General features: G+C 47.6%; 1 protein-coding gene across 6 annotated transcripts in view; it reads right to left on the reverse strand.

The window, feature by feature from the left end:
- NSD3 (nuclear receptor binding SET domain protein 3) overlaps positions 1-13,201 on the reverse strand; it is a 117,754-nt gene extending 104,553 nt beyond the window's left edge. For all 6 annotated transcript variants that reach the window (XM_073653947.1, XM_073653946.1, XM_073653944.1 and 3 more), the window contains exons 1-2: positions 12,698-13,201; positions 326-1,095 (exon numbers count right to left, since the gene is read on the reverse strand). In XM_073653947.1, coding sequence (XP_073510048.1) covers positions 326-1,051 — 726 coding nt within the window. In that variant the 5' untranslated portion in view covers positions 1,052-1,095; positions 12,698-13,201. The remainder of the gene's footprint in view (positions 1-325; positions 1,096-12,697) is intronic.
- Between the last annotated feature and the right edge of the window lie 735 nt (positions 13,202-13,936).

The raw sequence follows: 13,936 nt of genomic DNA on the forward strand, positions 1-13,936 counted from the left end.
GGTAGAGCAAGCAGAGAGATTGGCAGGGGAGCTGTGCTGCACTGGAAGGGGAGCAGCATAAGGATCAGTAAAGAGTATTGCTTTTATTCGGGGGGTTGTGAATCCTTTAAAGTATTTGCCCCCCTCAATGAGAGCCCTTCGGTCGGGTGCCCTCTTCACCTGTAATGCTAATAAAATCGAATGACCTGAAAAAGCAGCAGCTAGATAGTGCCTCACTCTGGGCAGGATATGACATACATATAACCCTAAAACGTCCAGAAACAACATTGGCGTCACATCTCAAAAGCCCCTTTAAAGCTTAAGGCAGAAATGTAGAAGAACTCACAGCTTCCTCCTCGGGAGGCTCCGTCTTTTGCACCTCGTGCGGCTGTGGCTCCTCCACCTTCAGCTCTTCCCGATGGTGGTGGTGATGGTGATGATGGTGCCGGCTGCTCTTCTTCCGTTTCTCCTTCCTCTCTCTCCTCCTTTCGTGCTTTTTCCTGTTAATTTCTCGGGCCTGGAATTCATGAAGGAGATCCCCACACAGCGAGGACTCGAACATCTCTCGCCCGTTCTGAATTGTCTTTGTAATCCTTAATTTGATCTCCGGGGAACCGGTCTTTTTTTGGGCAATGATGGTGGAGCATGGAGGTGGTTGGAGAAGGTTGGGCGGGGATGTGGGTTGAGGGGGTGAGGATTTGACCATCCCCTCGTGGGGGCGCATGGCTGCCGTTTCCAGGTGGTGGTAATACTCCAAGGTGCTGTAGTTCCTGTTGCTGTACCCGTTGGCCGAGCCGTTGGGATATTGAGAATAAGTTGGGTATTTGACCTGCGAGTCGTAACCCAGCGAAGACTGATAGCCATTGGTGAGAGGCGGCAGGTCCTCCGTGGTGGGAGTGGGGTATTGGAAGTCCGTCTGGAGACCGGAATCGTAGGGTGTGTGCCCACCCTCGTCGGCCTGATCGCTGCTGTTGGCATCATCCTGCCGGTTGTTGGCGGAGTCGATGAGTTGAGGGGGTTGCTGGATTGTGTTTCCCATGATCCCTTGCATGAAAGAGAAGGAGAAATCCATTGTCGTGCTCAGGCATCATCAGCTTTCCCTTTCTCTCATAGGGCCTAGAGAAAAAAAATACAAAAAAGGAATAATTTTGGTTTCCATTTACATATAAGAAAAAAAACAAAACACAACTTAACACACTGCTAGCACTAAATATTACAAGTAACTATTATATCACAGCAAATACACCAATACATATCTCCAATAGACTTTAAAGGATAAGTGGGGGGCCAGGAGCTACATGATGTCGGACAAACTGCTGCCTGCACCCCAGAAACTGGCACGGACCCGACTGCCCTGCAGACGCCCCTCCGTTACCACCGACTGGCTACAGCTCATCTGGAGGCTGCAGGCGATCGAGCTGCCTGGCAGGCAAGGAGGAGGCGATCATACGCTGTGAGGCCGGGTCCATACATCTTGGAAACTCATCTTCCTGAACCTTATAGTTATCACTTGAAGACGACCTGCACTTGCAATAAAGGTTTGTTTTTCTTAACTTGGTGTAAATGCCGCTGTTCTCCTGAATCCAGCAAGGCTTTTCTTTTTCTTTTGAGATATGGTCTATAAATCTAGTCTGTTCAGCCAACTGGGCTTGGTCCACCACAAGATGCCCACAAAGAAAGGACCACGTTGGCTTGCAAAAGTAGATTTATATAAAATCTCCAGAAAGGAGAGGAGAAAGGCCTTCAGAAAACCCATGCCGGATTCAGGAGATCATTGGCATTTACACCAGGTAAAACATTCCCCATTTTTGGCTAGTGAGCGGCAGTCAGCCCATCATTTAGTCCTTGTGACATGAAAGACGATCATGCAGTTCTAAGCCGAGACCCAGAAAGGATCAGAGGAGGTTCTCCGTGATGTCACATGACCGCGTCATCCAGATCACTAGATAAGGTGTAACTACAGGAGACATGTGACTACGTACTGACCGTGGGGCGAAGGAGGGGACAGAAAATGTAAAAACGCATTAATAAAATGGGTTTTTGCTTTCCCATTTCCCTCAGACTTGCGGCCTTGGTTATCACGGTTGGCAGCAATGAGCTTATCTGTGTTACCCATACAGCAACGCTCTGCACGCAACCCTCAGACTATGTACAGTCATCCTGGAACTGCATGCAGCTCTCCTGCAGAGCCATACAGCAACGCTCTGCAAGCAACCCTCAGACTATGTACAGTCATCCTGGGAGCCCTCAGATACTATGTACAGTCAGCCTGGGAGGTCAGCCTGGGACTGCATGCAGCTCTCCTGCAGAGCCACACAGCAAGGCTCCGCATGCAGCCCTCAGATACTATGTACAGTCAGCCTGGGACTGCATGCAGCTCTTCTGCAGAGCCACACAGCAAGGCTCCGCATGCAGCCCTCAGATACTATGTACAGTCATCCTGGGAGGTCAGCCTGGGACTGCATGCAGCTCTCCTGCAGAGCCACACAGCAAGGCTCCGCATGCAGCCCTCAGATACTATGTACAGTCAGCCTGGGACTGCATGCAGCTCTTCTGCAGAGCCACACAGCAAGGCTCCGCATGCAGCCCTCAGATACTATGTACAGTCATCCTGGGAGGTCAGCCTGGGACTGCATGCAGCTATCCTGCATAGTTATGCAGGCTTCCAATGCGGTGCATGTACAGTCATCATGGGAGGTCTGCCAGAGACTGCACGCAGCTCTCCTGCAGAGCCATACAACAACACTTCACACACAAAGATGAGACCATTCGCAGTACCCTGGCCCAGCACTTCCTCATTGTGGTGGCAAGACTCAGGCATGATGGAGACCTACTAATCAGAATAGGCACCAAGCATGTGCCATGTAGGAAGAGGGTCATGGGGCCCTGGCAGCCAGGGACTATTACTGGGGCCGTTGGACCAGGGTCCAGCAAATTGATTCGCTCATCTCTAATACACAGTCATCCTGAGAGGTCTCCGCAAGAGCGCACACAGCTGTCCTGCAAAGCCATGCTTCATACATACAGATGAGGAGACTGAATAGAATGGAAGTCCTATAACCTAAGCACTTGGGGCATCGGTGGCAGGATCTTCCATGTCAGCAAGTCACTTGTTATTCTCTTGCATTTACAGTACAACCCCTTAAAGTAACCATTGCTTCCGTTTTATATCATAAATCAATAGTACAGGTGAAAATGAGCAACTATGTATTATATCGTCTAAGATAGATCAGATTCTTTCTCCTCCTGGAATTTTCAATTCACAGGTAAAGTTTGTATTCAGTGATGAGATTTACATTACTGAGATATGAGCACCAAAGGCCATCTCCTAAGATTCTATGTAGAAGGGAGAAGTTGAAGGGGCTCCTCCCCCTTCCAATCTACATAGGACCTTACGAGCACCATCCGCCATCTCCTATCTCAGTAATGTAAATCTCATCACTGAATATGGATTTTTACCTGTGAATTGAGAATGACTGATCAGTCCAAGAGGAGAAAGCAGCTTTCTCTGATCAGATACATTACAAAGATTATTTTCACCTGTACTACTGATTTATCAGATTAAATATTAAAACAGATACGCTTTAAAGATGTCAGATCGTTACACCAAAGATCAGAGAGAAAGGTTCTCAGGCTTACTATACAGCTGAGGAGTCCAAACTAGGTTTGCTGCTGCCGTAGACACAGATGTGCACAGGAGCTGCAGACCCACAACGACATTCAATGACCATCTGAAAAGGTGCTTCGATAATAAAAATAATCTATATCTTTTTTCTTTCCCAATGATCGTAAAATGAAGCAACATTTAAATATATACAGAACAGACCAAAAGTTTGGACACACCTTCTCATTTAAAGATTTTTCTGTATTTTCATGACTATAAAAATTGTACATTCACACTGAAGGCATCAAAACTATGAATTAACACATGTGGAATTATATACTTAACAAAAAAGTGTGAAACAACTGAAAATATGTCTTATATTCTAGGTTCTTCAAAGTAGCCACCTTTTGCTTTGATGACTGCTTTGCACACTCTTGGCATTCTCTTGAGGAGCTTCAAGAGGTAGTCACCGGAAATTGTTTTCCAACAAACTTGAAGGAGCTCCCAGAGATGCTTAGCACTTGTTGGCCCTTTTGCCTTCACTCTGCGGTCCAGCTCACCCCAAACCATCTCGATTGGGTTCAGGTCCGGTGACTGTGGAGGCCAGGTCATCTGGCGTAGCCCCCCATCACTCTCCTTCTTGGTCAAATAGCCCTTACACAGTCTGGAGGTGTGTTTGGGGTCATTGTCCTGTTGAAAAATAAATGATGGTCCAACTAAACGCAAACCGGATGGAATAGCATGCCGCTGCAAGATGCTGTGGTAGCCATGCTGGTTCAGTATGCCTTCAATTTTGAATAAATCCCCAACAGTGTCACCAGCAAAGCACCCCCACACCATCACACCTCCTCCTCCATGCTTCACGGTGGGAACCAGGCATGTAGAGTCCATCCGTTCACCTTTTCTGCGTCGCACAAAGACACGGTGGTTGGAACCAAAGATCTCAAATTTGGACTCATCAGACCAAAGCACAGATTTCCACTGGTCTAATGTCCATTCCTTGTGTTCTTTAGCCCAAACAAGTCTCTTCTGCTTGTTGCCTGTCCTTAGCAGTGGTTTCCTAGCAGCTATTTTACCATGAAGGCCTGCTGCACAAAGTCTCCTCTTAACAGCTGCTAGAACTCTGTGTGGCATTGACCTGGTCTCTAATCTGAGCTGCTGTTAACCTGCGATTTCTGAGGTTGGTGACTCAGATAAACTTATCCTCAGAAGCAGAGGTGACTCTTGGTCTTCATTTCCTGAGGCGGTCATCATGTGAGCCAGTTTCTTTGTAGCGATTGATGGTTTTTGCAACTGCACTTGGGGACACTTTCAAAGTTTGCCCAATTTTTCGGACTGACTGACCTTCATTTCTTAAAGTAATGATGGCCACTCGTTTTTCTTTACTTAGAATTTGTATTATGGCAAGAAAAAAAGCAGCTAACAGTCTATTCAGTAGGACTATCAGCTGTGTATCCACCAGACTTCTGCACAACACAACTGATGGTCCCAACCCCATTTATAAGGCAAGAAATCCCACTTATTAAACCTGACAGGGCACACCTGTGAAGTGAAAACCATTTCCGGTGACTACCTCTTGAAGCTCATCAAGAGAATGCCAAGAGTGTGCAAAGCAGTCATCAAAGCAAAAGGTGGCTACTTTGAAGAACCTAGAATATAAGACATTTTCAGTTGTTTCACACTTTTTTGTTAAGTATATAATTCCACATGTGTTAATTCATAGTTTTGATGCCTTCAGTGTGAATGTACAATTTTCATAGTCATGAAAATACAGAAAAATCTTTAAATGAGAAGGTGTGTCCAAACTTTTGGTCTGTACTGTACCTCTATATCTATAAAAGCAGACTTCCTCAGTGCAAGGCAAATCTAATCATCCATTCACAGCAGAGGTCTGCGCCTCCTTACTTGCCCTGACAGCCAGACACATTACCAGATTCTGCCAAATATGCTGCTTTACCTTCTGACAAACATCACACTTTATTATGCGTTTTAGCCCTTTCCTGTAGTTTGTCCAACAGGCCATACCCCTTCCCTATGAAGCCACACTCTAATAGGCAATCATATGCACCAAAAGAAAAAAAAACAACTCATTTTGTGGTCGATATCTGGCACAAAGTAAGCGAAAAGGTGGTTAGACAGCCAAAATATGTCCCACATGTCAACAATTTTAATTTTAAAGGGGTATTTTACTACCTCAATACTAATGACCCATGCTCAGAAGTCAATTTCAGATGTTTGGGGGGTCCTACACCCAGCACCCCAACCCATCAGCTGTTATTAGCTGTAGCAGCAGCCGTATGTAAAGAGCACAGCGCCATACACAGTATAGTGGCCACTACTGGTACTGCAAAGAATAGGATTCTGATGGATGCGTTTCATTTTGTGCCCCCTCCAGCTGCTTTGTGCATTCGGGAGAGACCAGACTTTGCTTACCAAGAGGCAAATAGATGCATATAGTGTCCGCAGTGACCAGCGGGCTCTGTTCAACCCCTCCTGGAGGCCAGGGGATAATCAAACAGGGGACAAGTCTCCCATTCAGGTAGTTCTGTGGGGCCCACCCTGACCCAACAATAATCTACCACCCCCATACAGTGGATGGCAGCACCTTTATTTAGACAGGAATACCCCTTTAATCATCTGAGGTCCAGAAAGCAGGACTTGTCTACCACGGCTCAGCCGATCCTACCATATGGAAAGTTTAAAGCCACAATAGGGGAATGTATGATGCAACTTATGAGACATCCACCCCGAGAAAAACCTCAGAAACCGGCCTCGTTCACACCGGAGTCACTAACATTATTAAAGGGGGTTATCCAAAGAAAATGTAGTCAGGCTGCAGCTCGGGGGTCCGGTGCGCACACCCTGCAGCAGGATTATCAATACTTCATAATTCGTAGACTAAACAGGCTTAAAACGTGCCAAATTTAACAAAGTGGCTCCTGCTGGTTGAGAAAACTTTCTAAATTTTACAGGGAATGGTCCAACACTAATAAAAAAAAAATTTTTAAATTAAGGTTTTAAAATAATAAGGGGAGGCAGACTCCCCATGAGCGCCCTCCAGATTCAGCGCAGGCAGTTGCAGAAGTCTGTTCAGTCTAACTTACCAGGACCACTAAAGCCTGTGATTATCAGCAGCGGTCAGGTGACTAGAAGAGCAGGTCATCAGTGAAACATTGGGAGACCTGCTCCTCTAGTCACCTGACCGCTGCAGCCAGTCCTGGTGACTTCCGAACAGAGCAGTCACTGCTGGCGCCGACCTCTAGAGCCGCCAGCACTGAATCCGCAGGGTGATGGAGGACGTAAACGTCTCCGTTTATCATTTTAAATCCATTCATTCCTAGAAAAAATAAAAGTGTACTCAAGTATCAGGCATCCCCTTTAAGTCTGTCCAAGTCAACTGCAAAACTACTTTGTGGCAAAATCTCACACCATGTTTCTAGCCCATATTTTTTTGGCACATTAGACCACACCCCTTTAGCTAAGGCACAGGACACTGATCTGCATGTAGTACGGGCTATCAAGGGCTCATCCCTTTAAGAAGCAAATCTTTAAAAAAAAACAAAAAAACAAACAAACAGACTTCTGCAGCTCCACAGCTGGAGGAGTCTGCGGTGTGGCGATCCCCTGATCACTGTCATCATGACATTTAAACAGTTATTTCCCAGAAAATGACTTCATGCACAAACTTCACTAAACTTTTACTTTAGGAAATCCCTGCTGTGCCTGACAAGAAGTGAGGGAGGGGGTCGCCATCGCACTGTGACCATGAGATCGCCAGCGCTGAGCCAAAGGACATTTCAAGGGTTGGACTACAAAAAAAAAAAAAAAAAAAAGTCACTCCCTCTGAGGCACGGGAGAATGGGGGGCAGTGATCGACATTAAGGAGGAAACATCAGTGCAGCCGCTTTACACCGGGAGCAGCGGACAGAGGAATATTCGTACAAGTTATAAGGGGTTCTGTGAAGAATGGTATTATAGCCATAGGGCCATCTCTGGGACCCCCCACCTATTGACCTACAGAGTTAGGGGAAAAAAAAAAACAAAACAAAACTTGAGGGGGGGGGGGGGGGGGGTGGATGATCATTACAGGTCACTATACTGGGACGGACAGGACAACATAGTCTGGCAGAGTCGAACGAGACCAATGACCCTGTGATCATGTGACTGCAGCTCTCCTATGTATACAGAACTGACTGGGGTATAAAAAGCAGAATAGGAGTTGGATCACCAGAACTACAGCCCGTTTACAATGTGCACACTCACTAAAGAGTTAAAGAAATCCTCTGTTGGAGCACATGACCTGCACAGCAGGGAGGGGGGCCGATGGGCTTCACAGAAGGGACTAGACAAAGGCTCACCTCTTTTACCCTCATAAAACAAGCGCTGATTGGCAGAAGGGGGTGGTATTTGTTTACAAGCTGCCTGCATGTCACCACTGCAGCCAATCAGTGGCCTCAGCAGTCAGGTGCCATCACCTGGAAGTGCCACATAAACCAAGCCAGCTGGGTTGGGGGGGTGGGGGGGGGGGGAATGCCTATGAAGCTATTCAGGAGACAAGACCACCCCCCCCTCCCATGTTGAGTGACTGCTCTCTCCCCAGGTATCATGCAAAATAGTGAGTACTAGATTTTCTACAGGATCAATTCAAATAAAAAACACACCGAGCCGCCAGGCTGAGAGTCAGGCAGGTGTAGTCAGCACACAGTGACAGGTTCCCTTTAATTGGTAAACATAAAAGGTAAAACCCCTTTAACAAACAGAAGATGAGGCATAAACCAGGCCCTGGCACACACCAGGGCTTCAGAGCCATCTGTATTAACCCTTAAAGGACCCGGCCATTTCCTGTCTCTTTGCCTTCACTATTTCCTCCCCTTCTTCCAAGCACCGTAAATTTTTAAACAATTTTCTGTTTAAATTGCGCTGTTATACTGCGCTGCGAGTTCTAGTTTTTAATCACATTCATCCAAGGGAAATTAAAATATATAAAATAAAAGTGATTGGATAACATGATTCTCCAGGCCAGTACGACTAGGGCAATACTAAACTTGGGACATTGTTCTATTTTAGTAGTTCATTTTATATAATATTTTTTTTTTTCGTGTTGCCATCTTTGGACACTTGTAACTTTTTTACATTCTGTCTATAATACTAAGTGAGGGTTGTTTTTTTTTTTTTTTAAATTATTTCTTTCAATGCATTTTGAACCTGCGATCTTTCAATCACATACTATAATACTATTGCATTTCAGTTCATAGTAAAATTGTGGCTCTCCCGTGAAGGCCAACCGATGGCCGAGCTTCACGGGAGGACACAGGTGGCAGCCACCAGCAGGTCCTCCGCTGCTCCCCATGATCCAGGTGGTGGAGCCAGTGCATGAGCAAAGGACATGCAGCTGTCAGAGATAGGCCATGGCATCTGAACAGTTAACAGCGACCAGGGCTGCCGTCATAGGCAAATATTGGCTAAGTAACACAGCTGGCATTTGCCTGGTATGAAGTTGGCTCGGCTCCTAAGCCCACTCCATAGCGCCCTCAGATATGTAACGAGAGGTACTGTACGTCACCAGCCGATCGGCGGATGTTAGAAGGCCTGTTCACACAGGCAGACCAAAGCAAACGTATCTGCACAGAGATCAGTACTAGATCAGCGCGCACAGGCTGCCACAGTTCTCGGCAGCGAGTCCTGATTACACAGAATGATGTGCTGCCGAGAACAAGGATATTTTGTGCTGCATAAAAGAACATTGTTGAGCTCGGCAGTGTTAACACAGCAGGAGGATTGTGAACGAGATGTTGAAAACACTTTATCTTACAGAATAAATAGCAATAGTTTGGTCCTGGACAATCCATGTAATGTCTCACACCGCAGGTCAGCAGCGTCTCCTGCACCGTATAGAGGGGTGAGTGGGCAGAGGACCCTGGGGTCTATGTCAGAACATGGACAGGAGCTGGGAAATACAGAGTTAATACCTTCCAGCCCCAGTAACACTAAGGTGCAGCCTACAACACGAAACCTAGCAAACGTCAGTCACACAACAGGTGGTGCTGCAACAATGCAGCACCATATAAGTGATTGGGGTCTCATTGCGACCCCGAGGGGACAGTGACCAGTAAATCAATGGACCTCTTGTTGTGGGCAATGAGACCCCCACTGACCTGTATTATGCTGAATTGTCGCAGCAACACCTAGCAAACTTTGGGCACACGACAGATGTCACAGCCAAAGTCACCGTGTAGCTCCAGCCAAAACAATGCAAGATCTAGATAATACAATGTGACGAAACATCAGCTGTAAAGCAAGGAAAATACAATATGGAGATGCAAGTACATAATACATAAAGATATAGATATATATATACACACACACACACACACACACACACACGTACACGTGGTCTTCTACTAGTTACTATTGCTGGCCATTTTCTCCCCTTGAGAAAGCACTTCTGGTGTGTGTGAAATGCGCGTCGGGGCGGCTTGTGGTGGTGTCCCAATATGGGCAAGTCTGACTGAGATATCGATCGTGCTCAAATTCATGGTCTAAATTGATATGGGCTCATCAGCAGCAACAGCGCTGGCAGCCTTTACCCTATACAAACAGGACCTTAAATATTTTGACGCAATGAATGTATACTGATCGTTTTTCTACCACTGCCTTCAATTATTTGGACAATCCTCTTTGCACAATACTCTGTGCCACTTCGTGGTTTTACTGAATATGAATAAAATGGATCATTTTTTAGTATTATAGCCTTTTGCCAGTGTTTTTTTCTGGGTGCTTCAGATCCAGATGTGAGATAAGAGAGTAATCCACTGATTATTTATGGGGAGACTGATTCTATCATGAATCCAGCCAGATTGGACAATATATGGATTTTGAACATTATGATTATAAATGTGTATATACAGTGTACATGTGGATGTGTAATTGGTTATCTACAGTAAGAGTTTGCATGTTTATATGGCTGTGTTTATTATTACAGTTACTGTAGTTTGTGTATATGATGTATGCTTATGTAGTGTGCACAGAGATAGATAGATTATATATATATATACATACATACATACATACACCTCTCCTCCTTTACCAGTCGCTATCTAAATGGCGCAATAATATATATATTGCTGAGTACACATTGATCTGTGTGCAGAAGAAGAATATATATTTGAAATGTGTCTATTTTTTTTTTTTTTTTTATACACACACACGTTTGTGTGATATATATTTAGCTATAGGTCTTCATATAGGAAGGCAGCAGCACTGCACACACCGGTGCCGGCCTCCGGGGCCTGATACACTGCTCCTGTACACAAATCAAGAAACAAATTATAGACAGCGCTGCGAGTGAGTATATATATATATATATATATATATATATATATATATATATATATATATATATATATATATATATATATATATATATATATATATATATATATATATATATATATATATATATATATATATATATATATATCACACTCACAGGTGATAAAAATCCAGCAGCAATAAATAAAAAATGATATATCTATGATCTCACACACCCCCTGTGTACAGCCCATACACACAGTGAGGATACAGGACGATCCCCAGCAGCAGCAAAACTGACGCTCCTAGAACATGTGCCCCCCCATACACACATCCCAGGGTCAGAGAGGAGGACCCCAGCACCCCCTGCTGCCATCCCTGTGCCCCCCCATACACACATCCCAGGGTCAGAGAGGAGGACCCCAGCACCCCCTGCTGCCATCCCTGTGCCCCCCCCCCCCATACACACAGATCCCAGGGTCAGAGAGCAGGACCCCAGAGCCCCCTGCTGCCATCCCTGTGCCCCCCCATACACACATCCCAGGGTCAGAGAGGAGGACCCCAGCACCCCCTGCTGCCATCCCTGTGCCCCCCCATACACACATCCCAGGGTCAGAGAGGAGGACCCCAGCACCCCCTGCTGCCATCCCTGTGCCCCCCCATACACACATCCCAGGGTCAGAGAGGAGGACCCCAGCACCCCCTGCTGCCATCCCTGTGCCCCCCCCCCCCCCATACACACAGATCCCAGGGTCAGAGAGCAGGACCCCAGAGCCCCCTGCTGCCATCCCTGTGCCCCCCCATACACACATCCCAGGGTCAGAGAGGAGGACCCCAGCACCCCCTGCTGCCATCCCTGTGCCCCCCCCATACACACATCCCAGGGTCAGAGAGCAGGACCCCGGCGCCCCCTGCTGCCATCCCTGTGCCCCCCCATACACACATCCCAGGGTCAGAGAGCAGGACCCCGGCGCCCCCTGCTGCCATCCCTGTGCCCCCCCATACACACAGATTCCAGGGTCAGAGAGCAGGACCCCGGCGCCCCCTGCTGCCATCCCTGTGCCCCCCCCATACACAGATTCCAGGGTCAGAGAGCAGGACCCCGGCGCCCCCTGCTGCCATCCCTGTGCCCCCCCATACACACATGCCAGGGTCAGAGAGCAGGACCCCGGCGCCCCCTGCTGCCATCCCTGTGCCCCCCCCATACACACATGCCAGGGTCAGAGAGGAGGACCCCAGCACCCCCTGCTGCCATCCCTGTGCCCCCCATACACACACACATCCCAGGGTCAGAGAGGAGGACCCCAGCACCCCCTGCTGCCATCCCTGTGCCCCCCCATACACACATCCCAGGGTCAGAGAGCAGGACCCCGGCGCCCCCTGCTGCCATCCCTGTGCCCACCCATACACACATCCCAGGGTCAGAGAGCAGGACCCCGGCGCCCCCTGCTGCCATCCCTGTGCCCCCCCATACACACATCCTAGAGTCAGAGAGCACGACCCCGGTGCCCCCTGCTGCCATCCCTGTGCCCCCCATACACACACATGCCAGGGTCAGAGAGCAGGACCCCGATGCCCCCTGCTGCCATCCCTGTGCCCCCCATACACACACATCCCAGGGTCAGACAGCAGGACCCGGGCACCCCCTGCTGCCATCCCTGTGCCCCCCCATACACACACATGCCAGGGTCAGAGAGCAGGACCCCGGCGCCCCCTGCTGCCATCCCTGTGCCCCTCCCCCCAGCAGTGTCAGCTCTGCGGCCCGGCCCCTCCCCCATAGACGCCCGTTACACCCGTCATCACCTTCAGTTTGTTCCATTCTAGATCCGGGTGTCTCGGACAAGAACCCGCGGGTGACCGTAGCTGCCGGGCGTGTGACGTAATATCCGGGCTGATGAGAGGAATATTCCGGGCGTCCGCACCAATATTTCGGGTGATCCTCGTCCGACATAAAATGGCGACTGTCCTTTTATTCGGGTGTCGGTAGAAGTTAATCCTCCCACAGGGGGAGGTGCCGTTTCCGGCGGGTGTACACCCGGTGTGAGCAGTTATGAAGCGGGGCCTTAATTTCAGGGGGAAAGGGGAGGGGGTGACCGGTGTTTTATTGCCCAGGGGGGTCCTGGCGTCGTGTGAGGCTTCCGGTTGTCGGCTCCCGGGTGACTAAATACCCCCTCCCTCCCCCCCGGTACGTTCCAGGATTTTTCCGGGTGTGTCCGGGTCACCACCGCCCGCTTCCTCCTCACACAAAAGCCGCCCGCGCGCCCCGGCAGCGCCAGTGAAAAAAAAAAAAAAAAAAATTTCGTATTCTCTTATTGGCTGGAGAATGTTCGCGGAGGATCCCGGGAGTTGTAGTTTCCCTTTAAGGTGTCAGTAAGAATCGCTGTCATTAAAGCTTGGAAACCGAGATGAGGTGTAGGCAGAATTCTAGTGCGACACCTGATGGCTGGAGGGTGAAGTGCAGTATAGCGAAAACCTCTGCAAGATTTCAGCTGCTAATTACATTTCTCATCATCTCTTATTGCTGTCAGTGAACAGAAACCTTTTTTTGCCTATATACAAAAAAAAAAGACAACTTTTTCTAATTTTAGGTATTTTTCAAACCTGGTAGACTTGCTATGGATTCTGCAGCCATTTACATCTCACAACTTGTGTTTTTTAACCCTTTCAGGATTGAGTGAATTTCCATTTTGGGGTTTTCGGGGTTTTTTTTTCTTCCTTTCATTCTACTAGCCAAAACTTTTTTTTTTATTTGCCGTACAAGTAGCCTCACGAGCGCTTTGTTTTTTTGCAGCTTTGAATCAAACCATTCACTTTACCATACGATGTGCTGTAAAATGGGTGAAAAAAAAGTCCAAATAGGGTGAAATAGCAAAAAAAAAAATGCAATTCTGCCATTGTTTTAAGAGATTTTTTTAGTGTGCGGGTTAACAAATAATATAGCTTTATAGTATGTGTTGAAACGGACACAGAAATATCAAAAATGAGTCATTTTTTGGGGGTGTCTGCTTTCTTCCAGATTAAGGGCTCATTCACACATCAGTT

This window comes from Phyllobates terribilis, unplaced genomic scaffold, assembly GCF_046119375.1.
Source record: "Phyllobates terribilis strain yellow unplaced genomic scaffold, ASM4611937v1 Scaffold_11__3_contigs__length_659146591, whole genome shotgun sequence".
In the NCBI taxonomy this organism is placed as follows: domain Eukaryota; kingdom Metazoa; phylum Chordata; class Amphibia; order Anura; family Dendrobatidae; genus Phyllobates; species Phyllobates terribilis.